Raw genomic sequence first — 11,257 nt, forward strand, 5'->3', positions numbered from 1 at the left:
GGCAATGAAGCTGATTGAATTAATGTTACGTTATAACGCTGAAGTGGCTTACCTAAGTAGTTAATACAGATACATAAAGGACCGGCATATTTGGCGTATCATTTTGTATGCCGCACTTTTGTTATATAAAGCGCATGAGAACAGGCTCTGGTTTACGTAAACTTTAGGAAGTTACACTGGACCTTGAATACAACCGCCTTGGCCCAACTTGAGTTGGTGGACTCTGAATACAGGCGCATGCACCTAACAGGAATCAACTAAAGAAAAAATGTGAGCAATGTCAACTTTAACATGTTCAGCAGCAGATCTGTACAAGCTTAATCTTGTACTAAATTTGTTTTCATTTCTTATCTCTAATACCAGGGAAAGAACTAAATACATGTAATAAATTCTCCCCCCCCCCACCTGTCTGTCTGTCTGTCTGCCTGCCTGCCTGCCTGCCTGCCTGCCTGCCTGCCTGCCTGTCTGTCTGTCTGTCTGTCTGTCTGTCTGTCTGTCTGTCTGTCTGTCTGTCTGTCTGTCTGTCTGTCTGTCTGTCTGTCTGTCTGTCTGTCTGTCTGTCTGTCTGTCTGTCTGTCCGTCCGTCCGTCCGTCTGTCCGTCCGTCCGTCCGTCCGTCCGTCCGTCCGTCCGTCCGTCCGTCCGTCCGTCCGTCCGTCCGTCTGTCTGTCTGTCTGTCTGTCTGTCTGTCTGTCTGTCTGTCTCAATTGCAGCACAAAGAGTCCTTGATTTTCTTAATAAGTACACTGTATGTGGAATATACAGCATGATAATCTGTGCCTCATGTCATCAAACGGGTGTGCAGACATACAGGGCATTCAAGTCAGGGCTTTAAAGTCTTCTACTTTGAACTTCGCCTTCAGCAACCTATCGACAATACCCTTTTTGCCCACACACATACCCAGGGCAACGCTGTTGTCCTCTTGGAAGCTCTCGGGGACACACATGAAGGTGCTTACCCCGTAGAAGGCAGCAACAGCTGAGTTCCCAACACTTTCCGCGTGAGCACCAGTCTGGCTCATGCAAGGCTCGATGACAGAGCACACCCCATTTCCTTCCTCCACAATTCCCCGCATGCCGTCGAGCGCCTCTTGCGGTTTCGAGAGGTCGTGAATAACGTTGACCGAGTAGACCCAGTCATATTTTTTCTGCATGGTTTCTCCCAAACGACACAGGTTGTGTATCTCGAAGGACATGTTGGCCAGGTGACCCCATTTCCCGCGCAGCTTGTCGACAAGTTCCGGAGCCACGTCGGACGCCGTGAAGCGGCTCTTGGGGTAACTGGTGGCCAGACTTGCCAGCAGCTGTCCAGAACCACAGCCAAACTCTATGACGTCAATACCTGTCTCTGAGAGGAGAGGGATAGAGAGTTTAAGACATAAATGGGACAATGGGCGAGAGAGTTTTATGCTCAAGGGCCTACTTTTTTACAAAATTCAATTTCGATAATTCGGTCAAAATGCTAGGAATTATTTAGGAAACGTAAAGGAGGGAGCTCAGTTTCAATAAGTGGCAGTAATTAATAGAGTAAAGGGAGTCTGAAACACTAAGACATGAAAACTAGCTATCGCGGGTCGGCCAGTTGTACTGGAGCTCATCAGATTTTTGTTGTTGGTTTGTTTGTTTTTGTTGTTGTTTTGGGAGGGTGGTTGTTTTGTTTGTTTCTTTGTTTTTGTTTGATTTCTTACCCGATGGGGTCTGATAGATTTCGACAAATTTTACTTAAACTTAAAGCCTTCTCAAGCGCTCAACCTAAAAATGTTTTCCTCACGATTGGCGTGAATGTGGATTCAGCATACCAAAAAGAAGATGGAGATTCAGATCCACGTGCTCGGTAAAACAGATTTGCTTCTCGTCGGGAGAGGATTCCTGAGTCAACAAGGAAGAGTCTAACCATTACACCCCAAACGGTGGTAGGTTTTGTTCTTCACTGGAACTTTTGAAAAAACAACTGCAAGACACGTTGATTTGGTTTCCTGACCATACCTCTCTGTCAACATGACTTTGACAGTTTTGAAGAGGTGTCTGCAGCCAAGCCGACCACTACAGGATACGTTAGAGAAGACTCTATGAACACACTCGAGGAAAAAAGAATTTGACACGCCTTATTATGCTTTAAAAATATAGGTTTAACGCCCCTTTCAACACCACTAGGGAACTAGGTATGGGCGAGGTCAGTGCCATGACAACCTCGTACGAAAGTACCATTCCACGTGGGCAGAAGGCTATAAATATTCTTTAAAAACTAAAAAACTCAAGTTCAAGAACTCCACATAAAGGTCTCGAACCATAATTCGTAAAATCCATGGAACTCCACATAATACCTAGCTAAACAATGATGCGTTCTCTTCATATCCATTACTAAATCATTTTGTAAGGGTTTAACCTTTTGTATTAAAAAAACGGGACAGCTTTAAAAGTGGCACCCCTTTAACATCTCAATGATCAATTTTTCAAATGCTGCAATTGAATGCATAATAAATCAAATGACTGAAGTTTTCAAGTTATAACAAATTACTCCTCAATTTACTTGTTCTGCTAACGGTCAAAGTCTACCAATTCAAAATATGTTTTCTCTTCATTTTTCTGCGAAGTTGCAGAATAAGTGGACAGTTTAAATGAGTGAGGGAATGTCGTCTTTCAGCATGGGGACACACCGGCGTTGGAACTGGTTTTACCGCTAGGACGAGTCATCACCAAAACGGCCACACTATAATAGCAGTCACGATGTGCGTACATAATATAATGATTCTCTGGAAGCTGCGAAAGTTTCTGAGTGTTTTAGGATAATAAGTAATAATGGTTGTAAAACGCATAGAGCATGATGTAAATGCATTGTTATCATTATTGTAATTATTACTATCATTATTATCAATATCAATATTACCATTACTAATATTCTTATTACTATGCTATTGCTATTTCTATTGCTACTGCTATTGCTGTTTTCGCAATATTATTATTTTGTTATTATTATTATTATTATTATTATTATTATTATTATTATTATTATTATTATTATTATTATTATCATCATTATTATTATTATTATTATCATCATTATTATTATCATTGTTATTATAATTTTCTGATTATCATTATCATTATCATTATCATTGTTTTATTATTAATTTTATTGTTGTTATTTTTCATTGTTATTATTACTACTATTACGAACCTAGTCTCTCTTTCAGACCAGCGATGTTGGTGAGCATGGTGTTAATGTTAGGCTCTGTGAGACGGATACTGATTTCCTCCAACACCTCATGGACCTCTTCGCTGTAGTGGAAGCCTGCAAAATAAAATGACAATCAAAACTTAAAGGAATGGTCATCTGTTCAACTCGTCCAGTGTGCATGATTGCGTCTAGTCTAGGAGTCGCACTGGTCTGTCAAGTGCTCTGGTACCAATCATAAATCGACAAGAACAAACTTCGTTTCATAAAAGGTACTCCATGCGCGGGTCAAGAACAAAAATAAGTATTGCTGAAAAGTCAGAAAAGTTGTCTTCATCAAAGTCCATAGTAGAACTAATCTAACATTTTCTCGGCGAAAGGTGTCGAATAAATGCTTAAGGGGGGTGGGGGGGGTGGGGTGGTTTATATACCCATCTCGGTAACTATGGCCTTTTTAGATAAAGCCCTATAGCAAGGAGGTATCACAGGAAAACATATGTAAAATGTAACTTTAATTTTTTTGTCTAAGTCTAAGGTTGCCATGGTAACGGCCACCATATTGAAAATAAACGGCTTTCATAAAAGTAAAATTGATTTTTTTTTTACCAACCAAATTTGGTACACTGATAGATATACTCAATACAAAATTTCAGACTGTTGGGATCTTGGATATCTTAAATAGGAAAACAGTTGGAGATGGATAACTGACCTGCCCCCTCATGCCTTTGAATTCGATTACATATTCATCCATGTAACTCACTCATGAAAGAATCGATTTTATTTTCCACCTGTATAAACTTAGGTTATAGTATGAATAACAAGGCCATGAAAATGTCATTGGAATCAAAAAGAAAATAAGAAAGTAGATGAGAAAAAACATCAAAAATTAAAGTTTTGAGAAAAAACCCCGACATTCTGTTACATAGTAGGCAAAATAAAAGTTCTAAGACAGAAAATCTGAAAGATAATGATTGTAACACAAAGACTAAACACTTTTTAGATTTACAAGTGATTGGAGTATTATGATACGTAAAAAGTCCGGAGACCATAAATTGACCAAAAATCTTCAATTTAAAACCAGCCCCCCCCCCCCTTAAGAGGCCTGATTAAAAAAACCCCAAAAAACAACATTATCAACATCAATAATAAGAGTCCGTCAATGTCTGACGATGACTAAAACATCCGCAGAGGAGAATATTTCACCCTTGGTTTCAACATTTATTTCTTATTGGGGAAGCTTCATTCATATGATTTGCTGCCCACTGTGAATTCAGCTCTCCAGCTGGGTCTGTCAGAACAGACAATAAGATAACATTTAAATGTTATCACGAAAGCCATTTGCCATGAATCGGATACAAACAACAGTCGAAAGAAAAGTAATTCTTATAGCAGTTAAGAACAATGCAGAAAGCTCAAAGTAAGCGTACCGGTACCGCCTCCCTGTATACATTTAAAACAGAATTTTCGAACCTGGGTGATATTTTTGGTAATAATGAGCGGTGAGAATCACACAGGTTATAGTGGCAGGCATTATTTTATGCCCCGCTTGGAAATACATGTTGGTGGGCGATACAAAAATTTTAACCTCTCAAAAGTGGCAACAGTGGGACGTTAACACCCCCTTCCAACACCTCCCCCCCAACAACACAAGACAAACAAACAAACAAACAAATAAACCCAAAAGCAAAACCAAAATCAAAACCAAAAAAACCCCTCCAAAACATAAACAAAAAACCCCACCTCCAAACAGAAAAAACAACAACAACCCCCCACCCCCCGCCCCCATACCGACCTAATGTTTACTCTTTGGGCATTTTTTTTTCTTTTCAATATTTTTTCCTAGCGACTGCTGACTCTTCAGTGGCCGAGTGATTAGAGAGTTATCGCCTATACATGTGATAAATTTATGTCAAGCATAATATGTCGGCGATGAGGCGGAGGTGGGTGACCATTGGAGATTGTAATCACGTACTAAGCGTATCTAACATTTTAGTCAAAATCGAGTTAGAACCACTGCTCGATTACAGATATAACAATACGAATGTTATGTCAAATCGGGGAATCGATGCCAGCTTTAGTTACCGACCAGGCGCGGTTCGTCTATAGAGCACGGTCGTGCAGTGCCGCCCTAAATGTTTTAATGTTCTATTACGTAAAGAAAACACACAAAAAATAAAATAAAAGGCGCCAGAAATAAACACTAGCCAAATATTATATCAAAACAAGGTCTTCGGTGGCGCCGTAACTGTCATTTCTGTGTCTATAGTGCGGTAAAACATCTACTATGCCATGTCAAAATTCATGAGCTGTATCTAATCATAACAGGATATTCAACAGTGGAAACCTGACCTACGAATAGTACCAAAACATAGCCCACAGTAGGCAATCTAAAAATAAACGCGATAGACTGCGCACTATTCTATGCCCAAATTATGTGAGCCCCGGAGCAATCCAGCGGAGTGCTCAAGTGAATTCTGATTGGTTCATTGTCTTGTCACTATTTTACGTGACTATGTGACCGTGAACCCGAGAGAGGTGAACGTGACATACTTAAGTCATCCATCGTCCTATGAGTTGTGCTTTTGAACGGTTTTGTAGTGGAGTGGTGAAACGTATAGCTTGAGTGGTCAGTTCTAATGCAGGATGAATTAAATTGACGTTTAGCTATCAAACAGATTTAGCTCTAGAAGTCAAAGCCACAAATAAAAAGAATGAAAATAGAATCACAAGGTTCTCCCCCAACAACCCAAAGATCCTAAGATTATACACCATCTCATTTACTAGGCCCTTGACTATCCTCAACCTTAAATAGCTTAATCGAGCACGCCCACTTTTTAGACCCACGAGCCACCCCTGTTACCGACATATTACAGATACACCTACTAGCGTAAAGGAAAAGTTTCTTGTTTGCGAAAACACGTACATGTAGGAGCGTAAGGGACGATACGCTTGTACGTGGTTTCTGTAATTTTTTGTTTTGTTTCGTTTGCCACTCTCATTTCACGAAATAGCGTCAGACAAGTGAACACCGAGGCTGAGAGGGGGAAAAGTCTCAGCAGAAGAAAAAATGCAGATCGTCCACACTTGGGATCAAACTCGGGTCTTCCGCATGCTAGGCGAAGAAAGAGCCTTATCATTACACCAATGCGGTGGTACACATATTATTAATATTATAAGCAAAGAGCATATGTTGCGAGTTGTATCTGTGTCGTTTCAGGAAACATTTGGAAACTAAGCCTACGTCGGAATGGCAGACAGTGATTCTGATTATGACATACCCCTTTCTGCTCTGAAAGAGAAATTAAACGACAAAGGCATTCGAATGAAGGAGCTAGGGGGATTGGCGAGTTCGATTTTGAAATGCAAAATGAGGACGCTGAAGGTACCGGTACCTGTGAGGAAAAAGAAATGATTGTTTTGGATCAGTGCGTTGATGATATTCGGGGAGATGTGGCCAGCACTAAGAAAGAAGCAAACTGCGACGATGTGTCAGAACATGATTATGACTCAAACAGAGAACCAGAATATAGCCCAGGTCAGTGTGAGGTGAGAGGGTGCAAAGCAGAAGTGTGGGCAGCCTGTCCTGAATGTGAAAATTTGCTTTGTTTTGATCATTTGCAACAGGATGTCTCTTCATGTCATCAGCACGGACATTGCACAAAGAAGAAGAGGAGAAGGATTGAGAGTCCAAGAACGCAAGATACTGACATAAATGAGATGGCAGTCACCAGAGAAGCAAATGAAAATGGGAATCAAAATAATCTTGCAGCAGTAGAGTGCCTGCCTGAGGATTAGATCTACATAGTAGAAGGCAGTGAAAGAGAGGTCTCACGGGAGAAAGTGCCTAGGTTGAACAAACAGAAAGAGGCCAAGCGAAAACAAAATCATGGACAAGAATATAATGAGCATTGCAACAAAATAGATAGTCGGAAGAAGGCAGATGAAACAAAGATGCAAGCCAACATGTACTGTCCAGTGTAAACGCCAAAGCTCATCCATCAGTGATGAACAGAAGCAGGCATTCTTCGACGCATACCACGCATTGGGGAACCTCAGTCTTCAAAGAGAATATTATCTAGCCAGACACATCAAATGCGTACCCAAGAAAAGAGCAAGCAATGTACAGACATCTCGAAGGCAACAAACCAGGCAGTACTTTCAGACTGTTGATTTCAAAAGTGTTCAAGTTTGTAATGTGTTTTTTCTCAACACTCTTGGGATATCAGAGCAATTCAAGCGTACTGCTCTGAACAAAGTCACTTCATCAGGGACGATTGAAGGAGAAATGAGAGGTGAAGTTCAATCAAAGGCGGCGATTCTACAAAAACAAAAGATAAGAAAAGCGGTGGCTGATCACATTGACAGGTTCCCGATGATTGAGTCACACTTCTTTAGAGCATCGTCTTCAAGAGAATATCTCAGTCCAGACTTGATAAAGAGAAAAATGTATATGTTCTTAGAAGAGAGGAAACCAAAGCCAGAGCCACCAAGTTTTGTCTTTTACAAGAGCGTGTTTAAGGAGAAGAATTTATCCATCCACCGACCCCAAAAAGACCTATGTGTCACCTACCTTAAAGGAGACGAGTCTTCACGTCAAGCTGTGAAAGCTCAATATGACAATCATGTTCAGAAAAACAAAAGGTTAGAGAAATCAAAGCACAATGCAAAAAGGAAGCACAAGGGGATGCAACTGTTCTGTGTGCCAGTTTTGACCTTCAGCAGGTTATCTACCTGCCTGTCTCACAAGAAAGTGCAATCTTCTACAACTACAACTTTTCAGTTTACAACATTGGGGACAAGAATTGCCATTGCTTTAAATGAGATGAAACAATGAGTAAGCGCGGATCATCCAAAATCTAAACATCAGTGTACAGTGCCCTGAATTTCTATGACGAAAGAGGCAGAAAGAAAGCCTACCTTTTCTCAGATGGCTTCACTGGCCAGAATAAGAATTCCATTACCCCTGCCTTCTTGCTGTATACGTTGAGCAGAAGCAAAAACCTAGAGGAATCTCGAGATTTTTCGAGACGAATCACGTTCAAAATGAGGGTGATTCTGTCCATAGCGCCATCGGGCATACAGTGAAAATTGCGTGAGACTTGTTCCTTCCATCGCAGCAAATAACAATTTTTGCTCTGGCACGACCGAAGCAACCGTACAAGGTGCACAGTTTGCAGTGGGATGACTTCTTTGACTTCAAGACCTTGTCAAAGGATCTCCGCATTATGGAGGCAAAGAAAGCTTCAGATGCGGGTGAAATAAACTGGAACAGTATCATGGAGATTCGAGTCACAAAAAGTCTCCCAGATACAATCTTCATAAAAACAAGCCACCTCGACACTCAGTTCAAATCTCTCTGTCTCAAAAGACTGAAGAAGCCCGTAAAAGACCACACTCTTCACAAACTGAACACAAGACTTAATTACATCTCGACAGAGAAATTTCAGGACCTGAGCTCGCTTTGTGTCGGGGAAAAACCTGTCGTGAAGTTGCCTGAACGCAATAGCTGATTGCTTACGGTATCATCATATTCCCTCAGTCTATTACTGACTGGCGTGGGCGATCATGGACCGCCACTTCACTCTGTCTTGTGTTGCAGCAATGGTGTCTGTTGTTCTTGCTGCTCCTAGTCATGTTGTCATCTTGTCCAGTATCTTTTCCCCCTGTCTCCCTCTGCCTCTCTTTCCATCAAACTTGCCTGTTGTTACATTATTCTTGTCACTTGTCTTTACCACATGCGTAAAACAACTTTGGACCAAGACCGAAATTCTTGAATAGTTATAACCCTTTGATTGTTGACTTTTATGTCGTTTTGGGTTACTACATGTATAATCTTTTGACTTCAATTGGAAGGTCACTTATCTTACAGTAACAGATAGTCTATCCTTGTCGGTTACTTTTGTTCTTTGGCAGCTGATTGCTTACGGTATCAAAATATTCCCTCAGTCTATTACTGGCTTCAAATTTTGAGCTACCTTTGATTGATACTTAGATCTACAACAAGAAACACTTAGTCGGTTAACGCTTTAAAAAAATTTGCTTTCTGGTGATTCAATTCCTTCTGGGTTGTTTTCTCGTCATCGTTACCTTTCAAGTTATGATACGGGTAATAATAATATAGATGATCCTTTGTGGGTGCTTACATTTTGCCCTCTTTTGTTGTTGTTGTAGTCATCCCACTGCAAGTGATGCACAATAATGTTGCTTGAGTCGTGCCAGAGTAAAAATTGAGGCAAAGAAACTTTCTTTGGGAAATGGGATCCATTTGTGCCTAAACCATTTTCTTTCATGGAGCCTGCTATAGATCAGTTTAGAATAAAATGTTTGCATTCTTCATCACAATCGTTTTGTAGCCTAATTTGCTATGCAATCTGGATGGCGTAAGTGACGGTTCCAAATTTCCTCTAATTAATTTTCATGTGAAGTAAAAGTTGCCTTAGGAGTAGTTCGACCTGATTTATAACTGTTAAATCTCAGCGGCACAAACACAAACATGCACACACAGCACTTCAAACATATTGCTTCTATAAGCTGGATTAGGCCGTGTAGTCGAGAAAGTTGAACGCACCTAACAAAGAACCAATGAGCGCATAGATATTTGTGTCAGAGGGGGAAAGTGTGTCGTAAACTTTCACCCCATTGTCAGGGATAGGAGAGCCTGAGCCCTCAGTACAGTGTTCTTTTTTAATGTATTTTACCTTTTTTACTGGAGGAGTTTCATTAAGGGCGGGCCGTGAGAAAGGGCTCATCCTTTGCTGAGCCCTAAAGACATTTGATTGGCTATTGGGTTACTATTGTTGTAAGCGGTGACAACAGTGATTGGATAAACGAGCAAGCCGCCAAGTTGATCATTCTGTGTTCATTGCGTGCGGTCATAACGGTTTCAACTGCTTATTTCAGTATAATATGGAGAAACTTTTGTTTACTTTGGGATAGAGTTGGGGGTAGTGGGTGGGGAGGGGGGAGGAAGGCCTCAAGCCCGTGAGCCCTTCACTACCCACCGCCACTGGTCTCTCTCCGGGCTTTTTTTTCCCCTTGAACGAGACATTATATTTTGAACTACTTCGTCGCCCAACTTGGTCAACGTTGTGTCCTGAAAACGTCCTCCTACGTGTCGAGTACATGCATTTGAAAAGTGGGCTTGCTTACGCCTAGATTCTAAAACTGAAAAATCAAAACCCAAGCGTGTGTAGCTCTAATTAACTGAATTCAGCATGGCAGAGGAGTACAGTGCACGAATTACAGATGTGGTAAACAGCAGCAGTGTTGCTTTCATGATGTCATTGGCGAAAGACACAGGCATCCTTACAGCGCTGAAAGACGCTTTGCAACCTCTGACCTCACAAGAAATCGCTGATTTGAAAGGTCTAAAGGAAAGGTAAGTGGTGTCTGTATGTCTGTTTTGTATGTTATGTTTGTGTGTATGGTGGTCTGTTTGTTTGTTGGTTGGTCTGTTCTAACAGCGCTGAAAGACGCTCACCACCTTTGGCCTCACAAGAAAAAGCTGATTTAAAAAGTTTAAAGGAAAGGTAGGTGACTGTATGCCTGTCTGTATCTTTTGTGTGTGTGTGCGTCTGTTTGTTTGTTTGCCTGTCTCAGCAAATAGATAGACATATTAATAAAGATTGCACACACGCGCAGTATGAAAGCGCAAGCACACGGGTGGATGTGGGTGTGTGTGTGTGTGTGTGTGTGTGTGTGTGTGTGTGTGTGTGTGTGTGTGTGTGTGTGTGTGTTTATGTGTATGAGTGTTTGTTTGTTTGTGCATGTGTATGTGTATGTGTGTTTGTGTGTGTGTGTGTGTGTGTGTGTGTGTGTGTGTGTGTGTGTGTGTGTGTGTGTGTGTGAGAGAGAGAGAGACCTTGAGTATTTGCTCATATGTCGTGACCAACATACAGTATCTGTCTGTCTGTCTGTCTGTCTGTCTGTCTGTCTGTCTGTCTGTCTGTCTGTCTGTCTGTCTGTCTGTCTGTCTGTCTGTCTGTCTGTCTCTCTCTCTCTCTCTCTCTCTCTCTCTCTCTCTCTCTCTCTCTCTCTCTCTCTCTCTCTCTCTTTCACGCACAATCACACACAAAAACCCACT

At 41.2% G+C, this 11,257-nt stretch overlaps 2 protein-coding genes across 2 annotated transcripts in view; one reads left to right on the forward strand and one right to left on the reverse strand.

The window, feature by feature from the left end:
* Positions 1-651: 651 nt before the first annotated feature.
* The window catches only part of LOC101846569, a 13,938-nt gene continuing 3,332 nt past the window's right edge, over positions 652-11,257 (reverse strand). Inside the window, exons 2-3 of the mRNA XM_005094619.2 lie at positions 3,178-3,291; positions 652-1,347 (exon numbers count right to left, since the gene is read on the reverse strand). Of these exons, the coding sequence (XP_005094676.1) occupies positions 818-1,347; positions 3,178-3,214 (567 nt within the window). The 5' untranslated portion in view covers positions 3,215-3,291 and the 3' untranslated portion in view covers positions 652-817. The remainder of the gene's footprint in view (positions 1,348-3,177; positions 3,292-11,257) is intronic.
* The window catches only part of LOC101854561, a gene marked incomplete at its 3' end in the record, with an annotated part of 2,624 nt that continues 1,617 nt past the window's right edge, over positions 10,251-11,257 (forward strand). The window contains 1 exon segment of the mRNA XM_013080442.2: positions 10,251-10,552. Coding sequence (XP_012935896.2) covers positions 10,389-10,552 — 164 coding nt within the window.

The sequence above is a fragment of the Aplysia californica genome, unplaced genomic scaffold, assembly GCF_000002075.1.
Source record: "Aplysia californica isolate F4 #8 unplaced genomic scaffold, AplCal3.0 scaffold00086, whole genome shotgun sequence".
NCBI lineage: Eukaryota > Metazoa > Mollusca > Gastropoda > Aplysiida > Aplysiidae > Aplysia > Aplysia californica.